Source organism: Styela clava, chromosome 1, assembly GCF_964204865.1.
Source record: "Styela clava chromosome 1, kaStyClav1.hap1.2, whole genome shotgun sequence".
In the NCBI taxonomy this organism is placed as follows: domain Eukaryota; kingdom Metazoa; phylum Chordata; class Ascidiacea; order Stolidobranchia; family Styelidae; genus Styela; species Styela clava.
The window spans coordinates 25158746-25186591 of record NC_135250.1 but is presented as its reverse complement, the minus strand read 5'-3'; the positions used below and the strand labels follow the sequence as shown (position 1 = coordinate 25186591).

General features: G+C 35.2%; 2 protein-coding genes across 2 annotated transcripts in view; one reads left to right on the top strand and one right to left on the bottom strand.

Moving 5' to 3' along the window:
* The window catches only part of LOC120334861 (zinc transporter 7-like), a 37765-nt gene extending 29686 nt beyond the window's left edge, over positions 1–8079 (bottom strand). Inside the window, exon 1 of the mRNA XM_078112628.1 lies at positions 8075–8079. The gene's annotated coding sequence lies outside the window, so the exon portion shown is untranslated. The remainder of the gene's footprint in view (positions 1–8074) is intronic.
* On the top strand, positions 1592–27846 carry LOC120335106 (uncharacterized). Its single transcript, XM_039402603.2, has 31 exons — positions 1592–1715; positions 2263–2437; positions 2925–3041; positions 3373–3491; positions 6366–6635; positions 6938–7040; positions 7694–7817; positions 8730–8882; positions 9464–9671; positions 10154–10259; positions 10836–10958; positions 11431–11583; positions 11970–12040; positions 13270–13363; positions 13639–13719; positions 15365–15420; positions 15822–15961; positions 16712–16808; positions 17438–17502; positions 18011–18145; positions 18477–18608; positions 19164–19321; positions 19808–19943; positions 20403–20503; positions 20756–20889; positions 21990–22066; positions 22664–22798; positions 23559–23696; positions 24451–24590; positions 25107–25242; positions 26325–27846. The coding sequence occupies exons 1-31, from the start codon at positions 1649–1651 to the stop codon at positions 26394–26396; spliced, it is 3816 nt and encodes a 1271-aa protein (XP_039258537.2). The 5' UTR covers positions 1592–1648; the 3' UTR covers positions 26397–27846.

Below are 27846 nucleotides of genomic sequence, written 5' to 3'. Positions count from 1 at the left end.
TACAAGTAGGAGAATATCAAAACAGAAATACCTCTAGTAGTCACAGGTACCTTAGTTTGCGGCACTATATAAATTCCCACTACTTTATTTCCATCGCCCCCAACACCTGGGAACGTTGGGTGAGGGACCCAGGCCAAGAAACGAAATAGCGAAAAGAAATGAAGAAATATAGGGGTTTTAGTTGCATAAAATGAGTAATTAATTTAAACTATTAATTCTTATTAATGAATCTCAAATATTTCAATGCACATTCGGACCTTTACAACATCAGAGTATTTTTAATATTGGTGCGCATTGTGAAATAGAATGTATTTGATTAGGGCTTAGGCAAACGAATTCACTTTAAATTGAGCAAGCAGCTTCACATAAACGACAGAATTGCCAGATTTTTGTTTATTGTATATACCAGATTGTGTAAGCCGAGAATCGTCAAGGCCGGACATGAGTAAGCTGCGGCAATATTACGCTGTTTACTGTTTTGATGATGCCTCATATTTCAGTTCATTGTGAAGAGAATGAAATTCCCCCGACCGAATCCTAGCAGACGCATTTGAAAGACGAAAACGTAGGCGTTACGGATACAATATTTTACGCAATTTCCAGAGGTGGGTTTCGAAACGTAAATAACATTTTTTGAATAGTTTTTATTCTTACTATACACAGTTCAACAGGAGCATTATATGACGGAGTAGGCCATTTCGTTCTTTCGGTAGTCGTTGGAATCTATATAAAAACAGTAGTGGTACACATAATAAATTTGGTAACTACTTGTTTCTACCGCGCAAAGTCAGAGTTTCGAGGTGTATTTGTATATAAATGATTTTATCAGAAGATTTTTCTTTTCTATTTATTATCTTGTCTTAAGAAAGATTGCAATATCATCACATTTAGTTTTGTTTAGTTTAATCCACACGATATTATATGTTCATTCTATGTCTGAAGTGTGAAATGTCTGATAACTTAATTGTACTTTAGCAACTGTTCGCAAATTTGCATATATATATGTTTGCTCTTGACCAAGTCTTTGGATTCTGATCTCAGATAAATTTCAATAGACGGTTTAAAATAAATAACAAATAACAATATTAAAATATTCTGAAATCCATATCATGTGTTTTAAAAATACCATTGAGTATGTTAGCCTTCTAGGATGTAAGGAATAAGTTTTAGACTCAAATGTGCGATTAGATGAAAGCCGATTGATAAAATGCTAAACTGTTTATTAGCGTATTATCGGCTGGCTTACATAATTCAACTCTATTGAAATGAAAATCCAGAACTTTTGTGCTCAGGCGAATGGCCAAAAAAGGACAGTCCTACCGAAAGAAAATAGTGAGGTATTAGGGATGGTATTACCAGTGAAAGAACTTTCGTTAACACTCTAAATTGTCCGGTTATTCGGGTAAACGATAGTCGGAGCGACGGCAAAAACAATGCTGAACGAAATTGTCCTTTTTGGGGGGGTTGCCTGGCCTTTCATTAGTGTTATGTTAAATTAAAGACTTCAGACCATAAACAACGATGAGTGTATCTAAAACAGTTGTACAATAAAAACGTTAAAAATGTTTATTTCTGAAAATTTTTATTTCAAATTCAGATGTAGTCAGAGCATGTAATATATTTACAGGTTGACTGAGCTATATTGAAAATGAATTTCATAGGAATGTTACCCGTTATTATCGCAACAATTTCAGCCACACTATGTTCCGCAGAAGGTGAGAAATTATTTAATTTTTAAAATCAATTGTGATGCTTATATAGAGGAGGGCAATGCACAAATATACGTATAACGAAATCGCTGGTTAAACTCATCGAAGTCTGTGGGTAGGGAATTTTGCACGATGGCGTAAATTTTCTCCATACAGCAAAGTTTAGAACAGCTGTCCCCGAAAAAACAACACAGAAAAAACTTTCTAGAGGTCTGTTTATTGATATATTTTGTCGCTTGATGATTTATAACGATAGAACAATGCTCAAATATATGGGCTTGAAGATATCTATCAGTGTTTTCATAAATTAAGTTATATATAACAGCAAAAGCATGGGTTAATTCCTCTGAAAATAAAAAAATGAAAAATTAAGTCTTCCCACATCATTCATACAGTCATACAGTTATGCATTTTAAATCAATTTTTCACAACAACAACAAGGACAACGCCAACAACAGCAACAATTCAGCACAAAGATAATCATATTTTGTCCCTTGCCCAATATTCTATGACAAAATGAAACTGAAAATTAAAAGTAATTATTTTGATTTAGAACCGTGGCGGACAAGATGTGTCGGCGATTTTGAGTTGAAATTCTTCAAACATAACGACAATACGACACTTCAAAAAACTTACCACAAAGCAAAAGTCTTTTGCGAATCATTAGGAGGTTACTTAGCGAAAGTCGATAGACAAGAAATTACAGACGTTATCAATGAAACTATAAAGTAAGTTGCAACAAAATTTTAACAGAAAATATGGCGCTCCCATAGTATGTGCACCAAGATATCGAACAACCTGAACCCTAACCCGGTACACATACCATGTTCAGATTGTGCGCCATATTGGTGCCCATACTTCTGGAACTCCGAAAATATGCCTCGAAAATGTTTTGTGGGTTTCCGTACGCAAAGGTAAAAGTATAATGCGGTGGTTCACAAACTTTTTTGAGAAATCCTCTCCTCTAGCATGCTTTGGATCTATTTTTTCGTTCGTCACAATACAAAAAAATCATCGCAAATGGAAAATATTAATAATTCTGCGTTGATGTAATAGCGAAATAGTTCGGCGAGGCCCGCAACCTCACGCTATACCAAGTTTGGTCATCTACAATAAAATACATAGTAAAACGCCTTGCGACCGTCTGTCCAGAGTTTCATGATATGCCTTATGAAACATTGCTATTCCACCCAAACTGAATCAATTTTATTTTAGAATCAACTACACACATCCCTACTTCATAGGAGGAAATGATATAAAAAAGGAAGAAGATTGGAAATGGCAGGATGGCACTGATGTGATAATGAGAGACGAAAGAGGATATCAAAATTGGTAAGTATATTGAAACAAATGTACCTGAAATTGATCACTATTAATAAATATTGTAATTTGAATATACCAGGGTGGTAGCTAGCTAGCGGTAGTATTTTGAATCCGGGGATTTATCTGAAATTAAATGTTACTAGTATCACAGCGTATGCGTGGGTTTGCCGTACGATGGTTAAGACTAACTCCGCCAATAAGTACATGCATCTAAAACAAATAACCGACTAAGTAATATCATATCCGACACAGACTGGTATCGGGACGAAAAGCCGTGGTGCGTCATATGATCAGGCCGTCCTATCGGATACTTCCTTAAAATACTTTGTCATTATTTAAGGAAATCTAATCAGCCGAACAATGGGGGTGGAGACGAAGATTGTATGTTGGTAGGAAGACATGGTTATGAATGGATTGACAGCAGTTGTCACGAGGAGTTAAATTACATTTGTCAAACAGGTTTGTCGCAAGCATTCTTTGTCACGACGAGTTTTATTATATTTGTCAATCAGGGTATTTTTAATGTAAATTTTATTTTCTTGAAGAGCATCAATTACACTGTGTAACACACATTTCCAGTTCCTGACTTTTAATTATTATCCTCTGATTGTTTATGCCAATAAACTGAACGTTTTTGAAAAAGGGGGAATTTCCGCAAATCGTTTTTTGTGAAGACTTTCATTATAACATAGTAAATGAGTTTGTATGAATTTCTTCAATTCTTTTTTACATAGAATACAAGGAACACATCATTCGAATATCAAAAACACTAAACAATAGCACCAGACTATGTTATACACAAAGTTTTACGCTGTTGAGATGCATAAATAAAAGTATAGATTTATAATTGAAATAAGAGCAAATTAGAGGAAGTCAATTAAAATTGTATTCTATTAGTTACCTATATGTCGCGGGTAAACTGTTTTGGTTATAACTTATTTACTTATCATAAAAAGTGAAATCGTTGTTTTATCCGGCGGATTTCTGGAAATAAAGATAAGAAACATTCCTGTTAGTTTTGGACAAGATAGGCCAATGCTTGTAATTATCCGAAAGTCAATATTAGCATTTGTATATTGTTTTAACATTGGAAAAAACTATCATGTATGCCGCTAATATAAAATTTGATGCATAATGAAGATAATTTTGCTTTTCCATCATCAAGTTTACTTTAATATATATTTTCAAAATTAAAACATAAAACTACTGCATAATGGCTCCTCGAGCCTCCGGAACATTTTGTTCCACCAAAAAGGTTGGAAATCACTATACTAAGCGTATAAACGCATAGTTCAATCAGATACCGTACAAGCTCCTTAAACAAAACAACTCAATATTTCTTTATGGTTATTGTATTTTTTTCAAAGAAAACGTAAAACAGCCGTTCGTTTATTAAACAATGGTGTAGGCAATAAAGCAGGGCCCGATTCATAAATTAAGCGCCCCGGCTTATAATTTTCGAGAAAAAGTATGGTGTAAAGTGCGTCTTATGGTTGGTAAAAAACAGTACTTATTATTTTTCATTGTTTGACGCGTGGAAAGCTTCCAGGTATTCCGTTTAGTTAAATGACTCGACTTGGCTTGGAATCACAGCTACCGTATTTTACAGACCATGAGGCGCACTCACAATACTTTATTTTTCTCAAAAGTGGATCGTGCGCCTTATAAGCCATTGCGCACAATGCATGGATCATATAGTGCTTTATGTTAGATTGCCTACATCAGAGTCGGCCAACCTTTTTGGCCCAAGGGCCACATGTGATTCACTAATAATTGCACGGGCCACTTAACATGGAAGTTATGTTCTAGTTTTACTACACTGACTACAGGTTATTGAAAAAACAATACCCTCACACTCTCACAATTATTAGAAATAATAAAACTGTTGTTTCCCAACCATTGATCAGGTATTCCTGAAAGTTTCGCCAAAGACAAGCCGAGACGCTTGATGATATTTATCACAGCTATTAACAAACCAATGCCTCTAGTCGTACCCTTAACGGGGACAATGGCCGCGAGCTCCACGATAATTTCATATCATCATTAACTCCCCGCAAGCAAATCGCCAAGTCGCCAACTGAGTAGTAAACTTGTTGTCAGTGCTTTTGTCGAGCGCCAAGGAATACGATGAAAATGAGTTCTCAAGCTCTTCAACACGTCGAGTTATGGTCGTCTGTCTTGACAGGCTATTTTTGCAAACACCTCTTTCATTCCCGGTCGCAAAACATTGGAAACCCAAACAATATATAATGTACATTCCTTAATGAATTTTGTATCTGAGTATGGCTTCGATTGTTTTGCGATAACATCATATAGAGCAGTAAAGGACCAAGTGTGTAAGCGACTATGGCACCTTTATGTATCGATATCTCCTCTCAGTTGGTTTCGATTCAAAATGGCTTGATTGGAAGGGCTGGCAGAGCGCATTTCAGGGAAATAAACAAATCGTTTGTATCACATCTCTGTATACGACATCACTCGAAAAATAGTTTTAGTCGATTAATGTTTTTATTCAATTCTGAAAATTCAGCGCGGGCCACTTGAAATGCTTCAGAGGGCCACATATGGCCCGCGGGCCACGGGTTGGACGACCCTGGCCTACATTCATAACCAGTACTAGTACCCGTTGTGCATTATCTATGGATAAAAACTATCTAAGCAATTTATTGGCAGTGCGCCTTATAGTTCTCAATATAAGGTCCTACATTTGCTATTACTCATTCTAGAGCTTCAGAAAACTGCTCGAATATACATTCGACTCGAAACTCGAAAGACCCGACTTCACTTGAGACTTAGTGTTTATGAACAGTTATATTCAACCACTACTGAAGCCACAAATAGTCAAACAAGACTTGAAGTTGCCCATCAAACTTATTCTCCGATTCCAAACCAGAAGCGTAGCCAGACCATTTCTTTTATTTTAATATGACATAATAGGACGCTTACTCGCGCCTTTTACCCCAAACAAGGCTAGATACTGGCAGCCACTGGTATCTAACGATATCTTACAGAATATATCTCATGCTTACGCCGTGGAAGTTATCCAACTAAGCCAAAAACGTCTGGCTATCAGTGAAACGCCCACAAAACGAGCAAATTATTGTCGAAAACAACGTACGATTGGGCTTCACTTGAAATGCGGTTAAATCGTTTTACAATATAAATATTTGCATTTTTCGTCTTGAGTCCTCACTCCTCTCCTACGCATATGTTTCAAACCTTCCAATTGAAAAAACCCACAATTAGCAATCCGCAATATTCAAGTAAACTAAGGTTTTTCGACATGTTTAATACTTTAATTCATGAAGTAAACATTATTTATTTTCATTAAAGATGTTACAACGCAACGAATTACCAAAGGCGATTTTTCCTCAAGCACCAAAAAAGTGTGCCGAGTTAGCAAATGCTCCGATGCTACAGTCAAATGGTACAAGGACTCTTCTTCGGAACCTATTACAGAAGAATTGACAGAAAATGGAATCTATCAAGCTATAAATAAAAAGAGTTCGACATTGTACTTGAAGAAAGCCTCCATCTCGGATGCAGGGATATATCATTGTAATTCCACCAAATCCAATATTACTGTAGCTTCGTTATTTAAAGGTAAAAGGGTACATACAATCAATTTCAACACTACAAAAACCGTTCAATGTATAATTTCGCTCAGCCACGGCCGCCTCTCGAATCTAGAATTGAAATCCTTTTTTTTTTCTCTTATACAACTTAAATAGACCCAAACGTCTACGTTTGAATTTGCCCATCATTTTAAAAACTATAAATGATAAAACTGAATTCGGTGGAGGTGTTTGTTAACTAATAAAGTGTTGCGTAATCTGTTATTAGAAGAATTACTCGCTTCGGCTACAAATTACACTCCCTGTATTTACATTTGAATTTGTTTATAGTGGACGGAAATCCAACAATCATATCGGTTAACAACTCTGCATGTAGCAGAAGTTTGGTTGTCAGATGGAAACCAAGTAAATTCGCAACAGGATTTTCACACAAGTAAATGCTTCTTAATTTTTCTGATTCTTCAGTTTTTTGAGATATTCGACAGCTTTGTTCTGAACAAAATTTTATATAGCGCTTTCTTTGGCACTCCTGTAGCATGCAAACCATGATGGCGGACACCGGGACGTAGTATGTGTACCAGGTTAGGGTTAGGCAATAATTTTATTCCAATTTTTCTTATTTTAGTTCTATTACGAGTTCGGGTACTATAATCAAGTGACTCCCGTAATATTTGTATCTAAAATTATGGCCTAACTCTAACCTGGTACACATATTACGTTCCGGTGTTTGCCATTTTGGTACACATACTTGAGGAGTGCCCAAAAGTTTATATACCAGCTACTTTTATGTGCTGACAACTTAAGTTTTTGAAAAAATTGGGATTTATATCGTTCATCATATTTTATCCTAATTAATAAATTCTTAGTGTGGTACTGCTCAATTGTGTTGAAATTGAGTCAAGACCATACTTAGCTGCCCAGTAGCAAGTAATTTCCGAATAAATGTCATCTAAAAACGATTTAAATTTGCGCAATATTTGAGTATATTCTTGGGACGCGATATTTTATATATATGTAGTGTTTTCAATTTGAGCTAATGAAAAACTGATCCTTTACTAATCAACACAGCTTTGTTCAATTATTCAGAATTGTAGCGGTAAATTCTGACACTAAATTTGAAACCGCATATGGATCTTCAAAGCTCAAATCAACAAAAACATTAACCACTGAACTTCCGGGTTTAGAGTCTGGAACGGAATACGTTGTGACAGTAAGTCGTTGCTTCGTTTTGTTTTTGAATTAGTTTCATTACAGGCAGCCACTATGATTTCGGGAACTATCGTGTAAAAAAGTATTAATATGTTGCCAATACGGCATAATTACTTACTCGTGAGTGGGTTGGTGATCAGTTTGTAGGTAATGATGCGATAAGCCAGCACTTGAGACTGAGTTTTTTGGGCTCTATGGGCTTATAACCCATAGTCAGTGTCGTATGCAGGATTTCGTAGGTATTGGCAATTCAAAATCTGAAAACTTTATATTTAATTAACACAACGGTGTATAGCGTTATACACACATTCATAATTGACCGAACTAGATAAATATAAATCAAAACTTTTAATAGGCTAACTCTTTCTGAATGCACAAATGAAAATAAAGCAAATATCGCAAGTGCTGGGGGAAGCTCAAGAGATTGATTTGACTTGAGTTGTCCTCGAATCGCTATTTATCAAAGACTCGAAATGATTCGAGTCGTCTAAATGAAATGACTCTCATCATCAACAAACCACCAGTGAGACTTAACTCACTAATTGACTCGATTATGAATTCTAATCAACACTGATTTTCACCGAATACTCGCACGTGTAAAAATGGGTACTCCCGTAGTATGTGAACCAAGATGGCGGACACCGAAACGTAGTATGTGTACCAGGTTAAGATTAGGCAATAATTTTATTCCAATTTACCTTATTTTAATTCTATTACGGATTCAGGAAATAGCCAAGTGACTCCCGCAGTAGTTGTACCTGGAATTATGGCCTAACCCTAGCCTTGTACACATGCTATGTTCCGGTGTCCGCCATCTTGGATTACATACTTTGGGAGTACCTGAAAATGTCCCAACTTAGTTTGCATAAGCGTACGTTCTAGCCGTTCTTGGTAACTTGTAAATGTATACTAGGTTCAAGTTGAAGACTATGAGTATTCAGTTAATGCAACTGCAAGAACAATTGAAAATACAGAATCCACGTTTTCTGCGCGGCTGTCAAAGAACTGTTCTATACAATGGGCGTGGAAGCATAATGTTCTACCCAAAACTGCTACAAGATGGGAGGTAAAAAGACAATTATTGGACACGAAGACCTATGAATCGTTCTGCTAAATTGTTGCCGTTGAGAAAAATATCGTTTTATCCACAACCATTGGGCCAATCGATTTCACATTTTCAGTTTTCAACGATGGAATAAATCGATAGAAAGCTATTACTCTTTTTCTATTTTGGTTTTCAAATTTCATCCAAGTCCTTTGCTCGTATTTCACCCAATTTTTTCACAGATTCGCGGAAACTCTTCTATGTGTAATTTGAAAACACTTTATATGACTTTTGACCCTAGTTTCCATACATTTGAGCATTGGTCTATTATCTTATTTATAAACACTATTTTGGGTCTAACTAGCACTAATCAATCATTAGAGAAGAAACTAAAGTTATCGAAGTTTTTATTATGTATTCCTTTCGACTCAACTATTGAGCGCGATTACACATCTGCACTCTCTATTCGATTTAGAGTTCAGCCATTGTGAGATTCTATGATTTAGCATGTTATCTTGGTATATTTTACCATCTATTGTTTTTTGTTTTACATTGGGGAAAAACATTCGGGTATTAAACAAACAAAAACTGCATTATCACAGATCACGGGCTTCTGTAAAAGAGTTGCGACAAGAGAAAGCACAAATTCATCAAACTTAGAAATTGCATCTGAAGGCGAGTCAGTTTCAACTCCGCACATTTTTATTCCGGAACCAAATAGAAACTGCACAGTATCGATAAAAGTTCTCGGGTGCGCGGGAGACAGCGAGGCAGTGAATGCAACCGGGTTTTGCGTTGGAAAACCGGCAGGTAAAGTATATTTTTGAACCAGAAATGAGTCGAAATGTTTTGGATTAACCCGATACACAGTGTATGCTCTAACAGTCTAACTGCTCCACTGAAAATTGAGAAGTGCCTATTTATCCCAAAAAATAACATAAGACACGTGACAAAACGCTTTTGACCCTGCACAGGGTAATCCAATGACTGAAACGCCGAGTCAATAATAGCTTTATAAGAGCTTCTCATATTCAAATACTGACAATTCAAAAACGAATACCCAGCGGTAAGAGAAACGTGATTTTTGTTTCAACAACAGGTCAGCGAAGTATATCTATATATAATGTTTCCACTTCAGATAATATACTTGATTCTGGATAGCGCCATGGCAAAAAAATATAAAACTACAGAACTTGGATCCGTCGAATAAGCTAGATCTAGAAATGTATCAAAGACTAATACAATACTAATAAGACCAATATATGAGTTTCAACCTCTTTCTTGTTTTACAGCTCCGACTTCAATTGCAAAACCAGTCGTCGTTGAGGAAGATATTGATACCAAAGGAATACTGAGAATAACCGTGACTAAACCGGACGAAGGCAATGGTTTAATCAGGTTCGTTATATTAAGTTATAATAATTTCAATTATTCATCACATTGAATCAATTCCAATACTTTACCCTTTTTTTGTTTACGTGTGACGAACAATTTTCCGCCAGAAAAATAATGGCATTTGACATTACATAATCTGACACGACGAATCGCATTGGTGATATAGTCCACGCAGTCCCTCTTGGAATTGTGCGCAAAAATATGGCGTGTGGATTGAACTGGCGTTTTATTTATTAAATATGTATATATTAATGTCAAAACCGGGGGTCGAATTCAAAATTTATGGTAATCCAAAATAAGGTTCGGCGGTCAGATGAATTTAGACTTACCAATAACACAGGGTTAGAAACCGAAATAAGTGAAACGCGGAAGTAGGGAATATGACATATGAATAGCTCATTACTGCAGAACAAAAACCAGGATAAACAATTTGTGAAGGACTTTGAAGAGGCTAAAACCCAGTGTCATTGAATTTAAATATGTATATCATATATGGAATTGTGTTTAGAAATATTCCAACATACCAGCCCCGTCTTGCTACTTCTAAAATTCTCACCCAATGGTTCATTTATATTTTAGCTGTTTATTTTTCATCGTAAATGATGGATCATCTCACGCAAATAATGAATTCAACTGGGAGGATTTGGCCGAAGCAAACGGATCCACGAATGAATATATTGCTGTGGCGTTGCCCGTTTCCAGGTAAACTGTGATAATTTTATTTAACGTTTTCCACCCGAATTAGAACAAGTATCTAAACAAGGAGATATTTTCTTGATTTAACACAGTGTATATGTAATATGGTGTGATGTGACGGATTGTCCATCCTTCGGTATACGTTTCTTGTAATGCTTGCCATTTGTGTCACAAGAATGCTTGAGAAGGTGGAGTTGAGAGTTCCAGGCACGCTGTAATACTTTTACCGTATATAAGATTTGTAATGTTTTCACCTGCCTTCAGAAAAAGTATCGGTACTCCCGTAGTATGTGACCGGAACGTAGCATGTGTACCAGGTTAGGGTTAGGCCATAATTTCAGGTACAAATACTACGGTGGTCACTTGGCTAGTCCCTGTAATAAAACCTTAACTTGGTACACATACTATTTTTATAAAATGCATTGCGCCTTGTCGGATTCGTGTATCGTGTTTTGTTTCATTTCAAATTCATTTTTAGAATTCCTGACGATGAAATAATTGTCGATCTCGGCAACAATTCGAAATCTGCCTGTGACGTAACACAAACGAAAAATCACATGCCAGGACAATTTCAACCGAGTAAAACGTTCGTTGGGCAGAATTGGAAATTGAATACAGAGAATTTTTACAGGCAGGCATTGATATTGTTAGCCGCGAAAACACCGTTGACAAGCGGTGTAGGGGAATGTACATTCTAAATTTCTGAGGCGTTTTCAATATCTATTTTTTGTTATACATATATTTTTTTATGAAAAACGCAAAAATAAAGAGATTAGAAAATTTCGTTTAAGCCTAGTATTTGCTGAATGACATTCAACAAATTTGAAATGAGCGCAAATATTAATATAAAAAAATTATCAATTTTTCCTTATTTCAATGTAATTCATGCTTTAATGCCATTTTTATCATATATGTTGCCTCCTAATGATAATGTGCGCAAGGAATAGGTGATAGAGAAAATTTCGAAAATTTTGGGTAAATTTTATTGTAAAAAATGATGTTTTGCTTTATCTTTAGTGTTTGGGTCGTGTCAACTACGCCTTGTGGAGACAACATCTGCTTTGGCACAAGTGAAAAACTAGAGTTTGGTAAGTGGCCGTAGTTAATATTTTACCTTATCTTAGGCATAGAAATAACTGGCCGATCTCTGTAACCAATTGATAATCACAATTTCGTTTTTTCTTTGCTTTGAAAAAGAAAAAGTCACGGACATGCCCCAGGTGCAAGGCAAACCTCCTTGTAAATTGACTTTCACTTGATCTGAATCATACGACTGTAAGATAATGGATGATGTACGTGCTTTAGGATGAGAAAACCTTCGCAATTTCAAGTTCTTTATGAGTGAATTAATCAATGATAAACAGTAAATTATTTTGCCCCACCCTTTAACAAAACATTAGGTGACGCAAGCATTTTTACAGGAGTTCAGTATCTATTCTCATTAAATACTTAAGTAGTCAGGAAGTTATATGCCAAACTTTATAAATTTACACTTGCTAAGTTTTTAAAACGTATAATAAACATGACCGAATGCTATTTTGGATTTCCTTCCAAAAAAAAAATCTACCTAAAAATATTTTCATCGTCTTGATGATTGAATTCTTGAAGACCTGAATTCAAGAACTCCTCAGTAAGTCACATTCTCGCCACAGTATAAGCTACCAAAGGTACCCTCGTTATTTACATGACAAATTGGACACGAAATGGACCTATGGATTGTTTTGTTATTACGTTGTTATTGTCCCTCTTCTTGTTACCTTATAAAAAAACCGCTTCAAAATTTTTAGTGCTCAAAGATTGTATTTTTTTCTTTAAGGCTATTAGTTTTATTTGTTCCCAAATTTTTTGTGAGATAGGATATTTCATCTAAAATGTATAATTTTTAATTATGGGAACAGGTTTTTATGATATCATGATGAATGTCTTCAATGTTTTATGACGTCGAGATGGTTATACCTGTACTTCGGCGTTTTGAATTTCGTGTCCATATATTTGAGCATCGCTCTCTTGCTTTATCTAGTCACGATAATACAGATGATTAGTTGCTACGAGAACCGCAGTGTTTCATATTAAACTGTAATAATCAATATCAAAGTTTTTAAACAAAGTTAGTGGGAATGTAATGGGTTGCTGTAAAAAATGAGTTGTGCGTCAGATCAGCCAAAATATGAAAATAAAACAACAACAACAACATACCAACAAAACGATACATAGGTCCATTTCGTGCCCAAATATGAGGGAACACGGGCGAATCAATATGAAGTCTAAAAGTCTTCCATTAACATTTATGTTCAAATGCATTCATATTTTTTTTTAGAATATGAAAATGTTCCTCCAGTCATTGTATTTGTCGCTGCAATAGTTGGACCCATTTTGGTGATTGCAGGGATAATATTTGGAATTTGGCGATTGTGGGTTTCATTATATATATTACATGAAATAAATGATGACGTATATAGTTTTATTCTTCGTAGGAACTTCTTTATTAATACTAAGTTCTTGAGAGAGGACGTTCACATTACTCAAATGTTATTATAAAATCTCACACAGATATTTACGTATTTTCATTTCTCAAATCTGTCAGTTTTTTATTTCAAATATTATCTCTCGATATGTAACTTCAAAACCGTTGTTTCAGAGACTTCGAGCAATTTTATAGTAACAACTAAATATTTAATTGTTTCAGCCGTTCTAAACGCAATCCACGTAAAAGGGAGTTTTTACCCGAAGTTAATGCATCAATTTCGGACAACGTCGAATTAGATAAGTTAGTGATTTTTTATCTTGCAAATCTTTTATCGTCTTGTTCTTGGTTTTCAATCCTCACTCCAAATGGGATCTGAATATTTAGCGACTGAGACAAGAGAGAAATAGTTTAACATGGTGCTATTTTTAGCAATAAACTACATTTCATGCACTGTTAAAATCATTAAAATTGTCGACTCGTGATTTTGGCAATGTTTTTTTTGCATGTCTGCTGTAGGATGAAGAGGCTTGTTACATTTGTGTAGTAAAATTTACTGATTTTACCAGTTTTTTTTCCGCAGTGAGATACCAATAGAACTTTTACAGTGGTATCTTGAGGGAAAAGGAAGATAACGGTTACTTCTATCGCGATGACGCGCTTCCGGTTTAACTTCCTTGTAGTTCACCCTTTCAGTGATTCAATGGACGCGTAAAATCAGAGCATTTAGAAATTTTCAATTGCGTTGCTAAAATAGCAAAGGAGAAAGTGAAATATACTCTTCCCCCTTTGTTGTCATAAACGCTTGCGTGCGAAAAATATGGCACCATTGTTCATATATTTTTACCGCGCAAAACACCATTATATATTTAAAGTCAAACATGAGAGCAATGTTCAACTATTAGACACGAAGGAAACGAGTTGCTACCCCAATGTCAGCAAAATGTTAAAAGAATTATCATATGAACGTCTGCCCGTAACGTATAAAAATTTTGATGTGAATATGGGGCCCAGTCTGAATCAGATGAAATTTGATAATAAAAAATATAAGCAATATTATTCTAGCAACTTCTTCCATCTTTGAGCTCTAAAAATTTGAAATTGATTAGTTTATTAGATTGAGAGAAAGACAATTTTTAACAACAACAATAACACCCCGACAATGGCTATTTCAAGCGTCTAAAAGCAAAGCGTTCTTTTCGTTTCGTTTCACTTATAGATAACTGATTGAATGAAGTCGGCTAATGTAAATGAATAGTAAAATAATAACTTTATCTAAACCGTAACCGACAAGTGTTTACGTGAATAACCTTGCATAATGAATGCATGGACACGGATTGCGATGGAACCCTAACTATTCTAACGAACAAATGATTTTGTGAACAATTCTGCTATGGCTGACAGAGCAACCTAGCAATAGCAACCGTGCACACATATTTACCCTCCTATTTTGGACACGAAATGAACGTATAGATCGTTGTGTTGGTGGTGTTGTTAGAATTATATTTCTTGTTGTTGTTATGACAGAAATCGCTTTTCTCATTGACTACTAGACCAATAAGATTGCATTTTCGCTTGAAGGCTATTACTTTTATTTATTTCAAAAAATTTTGCGGGCTCCATTGGATTCGTTTTTTGTGTGTGCGAAGACGTCATCAAAATTGAAATATGCGCACCTTGTGGCGGTTCCTCCTTCGCGTTAGCAATCTGGTCGACAGACGATGTCGTGAACACTGTGTTGCCAGTAGTCTACTGTGACAGATTGCATACATGCTGTACTATTTTGTTTCGGCTTTCGTGCCCATATATTTGAGCATCGTTCTCTTGTTTTATTCTGTAAATCCCACACAAGTAATAAGCGGCGAGGTGTCATTGGACTTTTATTGCTTAGCGCAATGCCATAACTACCGATCGCCGTATTGAAGTTACCGTTGTATCATATTTACAGCATATCAAGTCCACCATTGGCAGCAAAGCCGGAAGTATCAGTGGAAATAAATGATGGTAACCTTATAATATTGTCTTACAAATACAGGTTCAGTGCGACAGTGTTCTCATAGTAATATTTCTTTACAATCTATTTATAATATATATAAACAATAATGTGGCACAATTAACGAGGGAAGGTGAAAGTAATTTGATGCCGACCAATGATGCTATGATTTTGCGGTTTATGATTATAATATATAGCAGGATGAAATTTTAGCATGGGTGCTCACCCTTTATTGGCGAGTGTAGGTAAATCACTGTATACAATTTATCCCGTGCGAATTGGCGAGTGTAGATTTATACTATCGTAAAAATTGCGGCTTCTACTGACGTGCTGTACAATAAGACACCTAACCTCGAGACAATATCCAAATGAACGGATAAAATTGAAATATTCTTTTTGTTAAAACTTACAGAATCGTCCGGACATGATAATTTATCTGCAAGCAGACTAAGCGATGAACAATCTGATACTTCTATTAGAATATCAAATTTTGAAGATGTTTACAATTTAATGGGAAAACAGGAAAATGCACCTTTCAATGAGCATTTTCAGGTTTATTTTTTATTTTTTTGCATGTAAAAAGATCTAATCTTTCTACTGCAGTATATAAAAATTTAAATACTGAAATATTTTAAAATTAAGTAATTGAAAACAATGGTAAACGATATTTGATTTGTACAAGATCTTAATGAACTCTGAGGCGGTATAGTTCTCAATCTTTTCGATACATTTCCCCTTTCTCGTTTTAGTATTATAAATGTTTATGCATACAGTATATATTCATTTAGGTAAAAGAACCTCAATGCAATGAAATACCAATTGAAATTTAAAACAGTGCATAACCCGTGTAATCATAATCGAGTTTTTTTAAAAGACTCGCAACTAACAATATCTAGCTTTGAGTATAGATGTGCGAAGCGTGATATTTTTAATAAATCATGAAATTTGAACCGTTATATTTACAAGCCCTCTGACTAGTAAAACTCATATCCCAATCGTTCTCAACTTTTAATTTTCAACATTTCCACGCTAGAAAAAAAACTACAAGAAAAACATTTTTTTTTGTAAAAATAGACACTTTCTCATTAATAATAAATATGAGGATATCGCTACCCTATAACAAAAACAACATTCATAGCTACTACCATAGAATTTATCTAAATTTAGCAACAATTCTAGCAATTTTTAATCGATCTCTGGCCCATCTGTGGCCCAATATCAAGCCGTTGCTCACTGGTTAAGAACCAGTGCTCATAGGCGATACTTCCTAAAATTTCAAGTAAACTACAAAAAAAAATTTAGAAAATGATCTCGCAATCTGCCAAACTTGGAAAACCACATAAAATCGCTTCCAATTCTGAACTGACGAAGAAAAACAGATACAGAAACATTCTTCCGTGTAAGTTTATTATAAGTTCCATAGCATTTGCTTCTGATGAGGTGTTGTACAAGCAGAAACCCTTGCAGCCAATGGGTTCGTAGGTGCCGGAATTTTAGCTTAACATAGCCAGTGGTTTACACATTTTTTGCAGGGGGTTTTTACACGGTTTTTGCACGTTTTCCCAGGTGTTTTTATGTCCAGGTGTTTTAGACAGAATGCCCAAAACAAGCAGTTGCCACGCGTTTGTTTAAGCCCGTTTATGTAATGTATCCAAATAGGTAACCAATCCTATTATATCATAGTTCTTATAATGTATAATAAAGGTTTTGCAATAAATATTCTATATTTTTATTATTCATTTAGGTATTAATTTTATTAAATTCTACTCCTCTACGGAATATGTAATATGCTTTTATTATTGTTTTTGCACACTGGCATAGAAATATTACATGAATCGTGCAAATGAGTTTCGAGACTTATCCATAAAACACCTGTCAGCTTATGGACAAGTGAATTACTTCGAATTTTGCAACAAGGATGCCGCATAATTGTATCAATTTTGGCTTGCAACTCGTCTGCATATTTCCTTATGTAGAACATGAACGAGTAAAATTGTAGCCATATGTATGTATTTCTATATGTTTCAGTTGATGATACGATAGTGAAGGTACCGGCAGCAAAATTGGGATACATAAACGCTTGTTTTGTAGATGTAAGTATGATATAATGTACGTTTTCATCATAGTATACTAAACGATCAATATGTAATTGTAAGGTAGAGTCGAGTTTTTGGTCCTCTCGCAGTGTGTGTACCAGGTTGGGGTTATGCCATAATTTTATTCCGATATTCCTTATTTTTTTCCGAGTTTTTGCCGGAGGCAATCGATTGCAACACGATATTCTGTGCTCGCGATGTCAATATTTATTTCGTCACATGATGTCGCCTTTTAAAAAGTTATTTAAGCCAGTGACACGTTGCCATAGCTGTAACGTCATTTATTATTGAACTGCGGATCCAAGACATATATATATATGGCACCTAGTCGACCTTGAGTCCAAATGTAATTTTTGATTTGAAAGGTTGATATTTTGCCCGAAATGCCAAAATTATAAAACAGTTCAGAATAGGAGCCGGAAAAGTACATCAAACATTAGAAATATAACAATTATTTTTTCAACTAAACTTATCAAACAAGGATAATGTTAAACTTATTTTAAAGGGACACAACAAGCGACGCAAATACATCGCAACTCAGGGACCTCTACCAAATACTGTTGACGACTTTTGGCAGATGATAATCGAACATAAATGCAGTCTGATTGTGATGTTGGCAAAGGAAATAGAAGGAGCAAAGGTTGTGATTTTTCCTTTATATTTGCTAGACCGTATTTTCAAGCTCTGGCATAAACTGCCTTTATCTTCAAATAAACATCAACTGACTGTACTTTTATTTGGTTTTGTTAGAAAACATCTGGGGATAACCAGTGGTTATTCTTAAGCACTTGTATGACTTCATAGATATTGTACTTTTTGTATTTTCGTGGTACAAGCAACTTTTTTGCTTTCATTTATATATTAGTTTATTATAAAAAGTTTAGTTTATGTACGGACATGGCCAATATATAAGAGCAATGGATTCATGTAATGATTTACGTTGTATTTTATGATGAATATATTTTGTTTAGAAAAAATGTGAAAAATATTGGCCGGGTGAAAATGAAACGAAAAAGTTTGGTTCTGTACTGGTAGAGAACACACAGGAGATTAAATATGGTGCATTTATAAGAAGAAAGTTGGCCGTGAAGTTCCTCAAAGAGGTGGGAAACGAGTGTATCTTTCCAGGATATATGTAAATGCGGCGACAACGATCACACCGTTTTCTGATTTTTAGAGTCCTTATAATAGTTGTCATTTTGAACAAATTTTGTTATGGGTATCCTAAACACCTGCTGAAATCAACAATTTATCATCAAAGAAGCAAAAGGAAAGTAATGGTCTCATATACAAATGGCGACGTTTTCACAAACCATTGACTCTATTGCGTTGGGTGATTTTTACATACAATAAAACAGCCGATTGTGATCGAAACTAATTGTGATGAATATATTTTTCGGTTTTCATAGCATTGACTGGCATCAGGAAGCGAAAATACATTTTATAGTTTGCCTTTGCTCTGACGTATGCCCTCTGACGTATGTATGTTAAAAATAAATAGGGTTTGAAAATCTATTTTGATAAAATCGTTCAAATCCAAAATGCCCATGTGAATTAAATGTTCCAGTGTGTGTACGATACTAATGAAAAAATGAAATTCGTACATGCTGTAGGCGTGCTTATATTCTTATGTGACAGTCTACAATTATTTTGTTTAGGATGGTGATGCAATGATTAATGTCTACCAGTATCAGTTCATGAAATGGCCTGATCACGGTGCACCACCAACTACTTCTAATTTATTGCGAATGCATAGAGCTGTGATGAAATGTTATGAGAAAATTGGAGCAGAATCTCCAATCGTTGTACATTGCAGGTATTGCTAGCTATTACTCTTCAGTTTACCTGATTTCCTCGTGAAACAACTTCAATCTCTCTCTCTCTTCGACTTTTTTTTCTTTTTTCTCGTTTTTTTCTGTGTCCCTCAATCTCTCGTTTCCCAAATTCTCACTTTTTATACGCGCTTTTTCTGGTATATTTGAACGTGAGGTCTATGAATCGTTTGGAGATTCTCGTTCTGGCGCTCCAGAAGTATGTGTACCAATATGGAGGTAACTAATTTTTCTCGCGTACCTCACATCAAGTTGTGATTACTATATTCACTTGGCTAACACAGACAGTCCCCGAACTCGTAACAGAACTGAAGTACGGAAAATCGAAATAAAATTATGACCTAACCTTAACCTGGTACACATACGGGATTACCATAGTTCTTGTTAGTCGCGTAGGCGACCGGCACTGGTTTTTTGACTTTGTGCCCATTTATTTGCTCTATTGTTTAATATTATTCTCGTTTTTTTAGTGCCGGTGCAGGAAGAACAGGAACCTTCGTTGGCTTCGATATCTTACTTGACGAAAGCAAAACTAAAAAATCAGTTGACGTGTTCGCTTGTGTTCTGAATATGAGAAAACAAAGAATGGAGATGGTGCAGAATTCTGTAAGTTGGATTTATATCATTTAATTTAATTTTCTCACGACTTTTTCCCGAAGAATCGGATTTTCTGTTTTATATCTAACTGGAACCCACATACCCTTTGATACTACTTTATATATACGGACACGAAAGCCTAGACGAAGTAGTATCGAATCTTTTGCAGTACCGGTAGTCTTCATTATCAAAAAACTCCCGACTTCGCTGGCCACCAGATTGCTGAAATCGCCACACGATGAACAATTTTTAATTTTGATGAAGTCATCACACAAAACTTCAAAGTGAAAAACAAATCAATTGAGGTCACAGAACTGTTTGAAATAAATAAAAAATAACAAAAAAAGTACTAACAACAACAACAACAATTTATCAAAACATAGGTCCCTTTAGTGTCCAATTATGCGACTATGGCTTACTGTAATGCCTCACATGTTTAATATTAATTCAATAATATTTTTAATCTAGAATCAGTACGTTCTCATTCATAAACTCGTACTGGAAGCCATCTTGTTTGAAGAAAGAGATTTATCTCCCGATGAAGCAAGAGTGAAATTGGAAAACATAAGGTGAAGAAATCAATAGATTAGCTTAAGCATTATATGACAGTTGATTGACCTCCATATCCACCTTATACACAACGTACAAAAAATGATTTATATATTAAAATTAAATAAGGTGTCACTAGTGAACTCAACTCAAATAAATTATACCGCATATGTATACCGAGCATTTTGTCCAAAATAACTTGCAACACCCTTTTTCCAAATATTTTTTTTCATAAATAGTCGAGACAAAGACAGTCTACTCTATATTTTTAGGACTCTTGATGGGGAATCTTCTTTGAGAAAAGAATTTCAAGATTTGGATCGAATTGGTCCAATGAAAAACTCACAACTGCGTGGACTGGCAGAAAAAAATGTAAACATGAGCAGATCAAAGAAAGTTATCCCATGTAAGCTGCCTGATATTTTCATCAGCCAACTGTTCCGTCGTGTTAGTACGGGGCGAAGGCCTAGATATGCAGCTATCTGAAAAAGCTAATTATGCAAGATTCTAATGTTGCTGTACTCTCACTGTATTGATTCCTTTCTTTTTAATTGTTCTCTCCTGTGTTATGTTTGAAGGTGTTGTAAACTTGACGATAGATAAATCAGTTATTCACTACTCATGTCATCTTGTTGAATGCATGCACGAATGAATGCACGAATTTCATAACTAATTCACTATTCCCCCAATATTGGTCAAACAGTCCCCTCCTTACCAGAATACTTTTCTTGCCTGTATCCACTCAGTTTTATTTTACGTCAACATAGAGCAATTTGAAGCGACGTTTAAAAATTGTTATAAGTGTATGTAAAACGGAGTTCATCTCTCTTTTCAGTGAATGAATTGAAACAATATCATACAGAGTACATTGAGCTTTTGTTTATTTCTGCTCCCAATATTCATGGACCACGAACTCAATGAAATTGTTTTTACATTGAGTTTTATAAAATGGTGGATAGGTGTCTCAAGCGCCGTTTTTATTTGGCCTTATTTGAACAATATAAGCTACACATGATATGTACAGTCAATCACATAAAACGTATAAATCAGTCTTTGTCAATGTTCGGCTGTCGCTTACATGAAAAACGAATGGAGCGTAAAACGTGGGTATAGGGCCGACGTACATGTTTTAATCTGAATTTATAGCTAGCTACCTTTATTTTCGTGTTCGGAAAATTCGCCGCAAAAATTTCGTTGTGAGAAATCTCGCCGCCCATGAAAATTTGCCGCAAGATAGTTTTCCTGCAAAACAAGTATTTGGGATGAAAACAGTTAGGTTTACAAGGTTAGGGTATGCTCTTAAATAACGAATTTCTTTTATATAGAAAGGTACTTCAAAAAACTTCAAGTAACTGTTTTTATCACAAATACTAGTTTTACATAAAAATGCTCATGCGGAAAAATTTCCTACGGCGACATTTCTTGCCGCGAATTTTTCTAGAATCCGTTCTTTTATGCCTTCGGTCAAATTATGCTCCAAACTGAAACATAACATATCTTTTACAGATGACTATACATTGGTGAAAATATCGTCGCAAACTGAAGAAATTCCAGATCCATATATCAACGCCTCGTGGGTAGAGGTAATGTTAATATAAATATTATGCCGAAAGAAAAATTTGCTACAAACTGTCGACCTTAGTCAAATCTGTAGAATCGAAATAGATTTTGATCCCCTAAGTGTGCTGGCAAATATAATAACTTGAAAAAAAGTTAAAACTCATGTTTTAGTTTTGATTTTAGATAATGCCTTATGTCCATGTTAGGTTTCGCTGTACAGTTTGAAAATTACAAAAATGCGATTTTTCACATAACTTTAAAATATGACACAAGCAGATTTGATTCTACTGCTGCGATACATATACCTCATGCATTTCTTTACACGTTAAACAGTACACCGTCTCCCTTGATACATATTTGGCACTCCAGAAGTATGTGTACCAATATGGAGGTAACTAATTTTGTTCTCCTATTTTACATCAAGCTGTGTAAATGGACTGAAACCTAGGGCACTTGGCTTACACAGACAGTCCCGAAATCGTTGTAGAACTAAAATAAAGAAAATCGAAATAAAATCATGGCTTAACCCTGACCTGGTACACTTAACACGGGAGTGGCACATATTTTATCTACGAACGAACGAAATACCTTATTCTTTTTTTTTCTTCCTCTTCGGGCAGAGTTACGATGAGTCAAGTCCAATGATCGCATCTCAAGGTCCAATTTCGTCAAACATTCATTCATTCTGGAGTGCGGTCTTAGATAACAATGTTAATACAATCGTTATGTTGACGGAACTCAAAGAAGGAGACGAGGTTTGTTTCACTCCTTGTATTATAAGAAGCAATTTTTGTAACCTGTTATGAAAATGCCTGAAATAGTTTTTCTGTAGGCCAGGAATGGCCAACCTGCTTTCGACCACAATTGACTAAAATCGTCAAAATAGCTCGCGATCGACTCATGCACAACAGGCGTTGCATGAAACTGGTTCAAGGCAATTTTTGAGGGTATGTTATTAAATTCACTCAACATCAGATGCGATCGACTACTCGATACCTGGCGATCGACGTGTTGGCCACCCCTGCTGTAGGCCAAAGGCTCTCACCATGTTTCCTTTTACATTCTAATTGATATTGCAATTACACTTTCAAATGTAATATTGTGTATGCTGTGCATACAGTTGCTTTCATAATGTCATCCTACAAATCCTTACAAAATCAAATTTCAAATAATATTGCAATGGTTATTTATGCTATGATGCTCATGTTAAATTTTCTATTATCGTAGCGCTGTATAAAGGCTTTTACTTTGCCGTCTGAGTGTCTCAAACATGTCGTTTCCCACATTCGCCCAAATTGTATGGCTCTCACTTGGTGTAAATACTCTAACCTTCTGCTAAAGTATTATATATATATATCTATCCCAAAGCATAACATGGTATAAATTTTATTTCACGTGATTACTTTAGTAATCATCTTCCCTCAAGATATACTTACTCTCAGAACTGTGGTAGACAAGTGGGATGACTGTTGTAAAAATAGTACCACCTGTCAATAAAATTTTATATGGTTTCAGGAACAATGTGCTCAGTACTGGCCTGTCAAAGAAGATGAACCATTAAAGTGGAAGAATTTATCTGTCGTGATTGTCAGTGAGGATACAAAAGATTCCACTACAGAGAGAAAATTCAAATTGAACAGTACATTTCAACCGGTGAGATTTTCTCGAGTCTTTATTCTTCGGTATTTGAAAATTCATATTGTCGTCGGTTTGCGTTTGTCGATCGTGCTCGTATGGCATGGCCGGTAGAAGTCGCCAGAACGCTATTATTTCAGTTTTAAATTTACTTCGAATATTTTGAAACTTCGTTATTTTCGCATTCATTGCGCTACCACTTGATCATACGTCATACCAATCCGCCATCTTTTTAACAAATCCAGTGCTCATCTTAGGCCTGACAGGCACCGACGCGGCGGCGGTGCGACTTTGCTGGTAATTTTGATTTAATGCATATGAGAATAACCAGATAACAGATTAATATGTAGGTATGTATAGGGTAACTAGGTATTGAGATTCGGTATTGAACCTTCACGTCCATACATTGAGCGTTGATCTCTTGTTATCCTTTTTTTTTATTAGAGACTACTCCACAAAATATGAATTGCACAATAAAAATATGTAATTTCGATCAATTAGACTTTTCCTAATATCGATAATTTATCCCATTCGATATTTGACTCGTTCTAACACGCTAAACTTGTAAATGTAAAAGGGGGGATTGTATCAGACAGTGATTTTTTATGAAAAGGTATACACTTGATCTCTGTATATGGCTCCACATAAGAAACAACCTATTGGTAATACCAAGGAGTGAGCCAAGTTAAGCACTAACAATTTTTCTATTTTGAGCTATAGGTATGTGTGGGCTTGAACCTAATTAGTAATATATACTTGGCCCCAATTTCAGAAAACCGTGACTCAGTTTCATTATACTGGATGGAAATCGACAAGTTGTCCTGAAGAAGGAAGAGGAATAATCGATCTTGTTAATAAAATGCAGAAAAATATCCGGTCTGTTGGGAATGGAGCCACTCTGATACATTGCAGGTGTGAATTTTATTACACAAAAACGGGTACAAATTAGTGATTTTATAACAGAACAGAAAATATATGGCCAAAATTTCGAATAAATCATTTAACATCGTTAGCAAATGCTGATTTGTTTTGTTGGGTAAAAATCAAAGACGAAAGACATGCAAATTAGTACGTCTGTAATACTGTGTTTTATTTTTCAACAATTTGATTGTGAATTTTCGAGGTAGACGACACAATTGTATCAGCCAGAGTTAGGTCATAACCACGTTGGGATTTCACAATATTTTCTCTTTTAGCGAGGTCATAATCATGTTGGTATCGAAACTGATAAAGCTAGTTATAAACTAATATACTAGTTTTATGAAATGGCCGCTCAAAAAGTATTTGTAGGTTAGGTATCCCAACTGCCGTGTCTATGATTTCTTTCCGAGTGTAAATGAGAAATAACTATCACAAAAATATTGTCCAATTACAACACACGTTACAAAAATCCTCACTAAAAGTGTAACGAACATTTGTGTATTCCAGTGATGGTATCGGCAGAACCGGGGTATTCTGTGCAACAGTGAATCTGATAGATCGATTGAAATGTGAGAATCGAGTTGATGTTTTCAGTACTGTGAAAGATCTCAGAGATGGAAGACCAAATATGGTGGAAAATTTGGTAAGAATTGTCAAGTATACACAATTTTTAATTTTCGCATTTATGGGGCATTCGGGGTAGTACTGGGCATTTTCGAATACATGATGATTTAGAATCGAATCGCGCATTTTCTAATGCCTCATGATTACAGAATCGAATCGAATATTTTTTTCGAATCAAACTCGAATACTTGGAAGATCTGTAAATATAAGTGACTTATTTATAGTAATAGGTCCTGCAGACACATAAATTACTGAAAACATATTATCCATCACTCATATGTATGTTCTATATGTTTATGACAATTTTTTCACTTTGAAAATATGGCTTAAATGAAAACAAATGTAGGGATTCATCTCTACCTTTTGCGTGCAAAAAACAAGATGGCGGCAATTCAAAATTTTCGACTGAATAGATTCGAATAAATTACTATTCAATTCGAAATGCCAGGCAATAGTTGATCTTTCTTATCATCGTGCCGCGGATATACATTTTGAGTTCGAAATCTTCTTAATACCATTATGATATTGCCGAAGGTTTTCCAATAATGTTTGTAAAGTACCTGACACTCCCCGTATATGTCGAAACACGTTCCTAAAGCAATAATACTAATTGTTTGACTGTTTATATAAAAGACGACCGACCCAAGAACGCCCTTCTGCGCAGCCATTTTCTAACTGAATTGTACGGTGTCTGCTATGCTCAAGTAATTCGTTTTAGTCTTAATGGTGTTGGCATTGCAGGCTTGATATCTCGAACCTTAAGCCAATGATGACTAAGTCAACCGCAATAAGTATAGTAGTTAAGCTATGCCTACTGCCTACTCGGCAATATGTAAATTTTTTGAAAAAAAGCATATAAGTGAATGCGTCAACAGAGACTCGTTTGAAGGAAAAATAATGCACCTCACAAATAAAACACTCTTATCCAGGATTATTGCCTTTTTTCTATGTACCTGAAATTTATTAAGGTATTTGGAAATATATAATAAAAATGGCCAAAAAAATTATAGTTTCAACTACTCAAAAATACTAGTCAATTTTTATTAAAATATACTACGTCTCGCTGCTTGGTTTCTAAAACACAATTATAATTTATTTCAGGATCAATACAAGTTCTGCTATCAAGCTATTGTGGAATATCTGAAATCATTCGATCTTTATTCAAACTTTTAAATTTTGTTACGACATCATAAAATTTTCTTTTTATTATTGTATTTACAGATATATTTGAAACTTGTTTTTCTTTTCTTTTGTCAATTATTAGAGAATGAGAATCACAGTATCAATAGTCATTCAATCGAATCTGTACTTTTCTTCACTGTATCGTATTATCGTATTTGTATTATTTGTGTAATACCCTAATCACAGACACATGCAGGAAGCCTACATAGGAGCGGTTCCCAACCGAGGTCCCATGACACCCAAGGGAGACACAAAGCTGTATGATGGATGCTTTGCACAAAACTGTTTTTACATTCCTCGTTTTTATTAGTTTCATTGCTTGATAAGGGATTTCACAGGGTGGTTTTACTTTGTTGAGTATGAAATGTCTGAACATAATGAGATTTGGAATCTATCCATTAAAATAGTATTATAAATACCGCTGAAATGATAAACATGAGTGCTAGAAGCCTCCGGAACGGGCCACGAGCCATAATAGGTTGGGAACCACTGCATAGGCCTATAGATCCAACGCTTTCATAATACGGGATTTGCGATTTAAAGTACAATGATTGGATGATTTTTATATTGATAATAATATAAAGGTACAAAAGTGTTGGAAAATGCCCCATTTGACTTACCTATGTTGCTACTTGGCATGCCTAGAGTTAAATTTATATCTTGATAACTAGACTATGACACACCTTAACGTGTCAGATGAACACAAGAATCAAATGACTTGCCGCAGTAGTACCCTATATGCGACCCGTCGAGACATTTGTTATCAGGTCATTCAAATCATTCCTGAAATTCAAGCCTGATACTGCAGAAATTCAGATTGGTACCGGTAAAGTCACAGCTGAGCAACAACGAAATTGGGAAAAAAGACGGTAAAATGCGGTACTGCACAAAAAAGGAGCCCATTGTGCCCCAGCCATTGAATGGTTACCTGTCCATGCCATTCGTTATTCCATCAACAGCGGTTGCCATGATTACTGCGGCAGGAGTCGTTTTCTGCCATTGAAACGAGTGATAAATAAATTACCTTAAAATACACAGTTTAAAAGGCGGCTTTTGTTAGGTTTGGCTTCTTCCCTGGTATGATCTCACGTTAGACTTTCTCATAGGTGATGCTGCTCGAAAACCGCATTACTGGTTTATCGCGTCCCTTTACACTGAAATGCAATTATATTTTCACAATTTATTTGTACAGTTTGTATTTTCGGTATAAAAAATAAACTGCTGAATGTGTATAGTGAACATCGGAACTTTTAAATGAATTTGTAAGATTTTGGAACGTGAAACGGTTAGCTCTGCGTATTAAAGTTTTATATTATTACATTATGTGTTAATAATCTCTTTATTGTGAATTCTTTGATTTTTGAAATTATTCAAGTTTCTTAGAGTATTTAACTGTTTTATGTATATTCCTTCCAAAAAGTGATTCTAATAAAACATGAAT

What these genes read in the sequence shown, in the direction of transcription:
- LOC120335106 (XM_039402603.2), top strand. Translation starts at nt 1,649, where the DNA reads ATGAATTTCATAGGAATGTTACCCGTTATTATCGCAACAATTTCAGCC. An exon ending in AAACTGCTACAAGATGGGAG is followed by an intron (nt 8,883 to 9,463) that starts GTAAAAAGACAA and finishes GCATTATCACAG; the next exon opens with ATCACGGGCTTCTGTAAAAG. An exon ending in ATACAGAAACATTCTTCCGT is followed by an intron (nt 16,809 to 17,437) that starts GTAAGTTTATTA and finishes TATATGTTTCAG; the next exon opens with TTGATGATACGATAGTGAAG.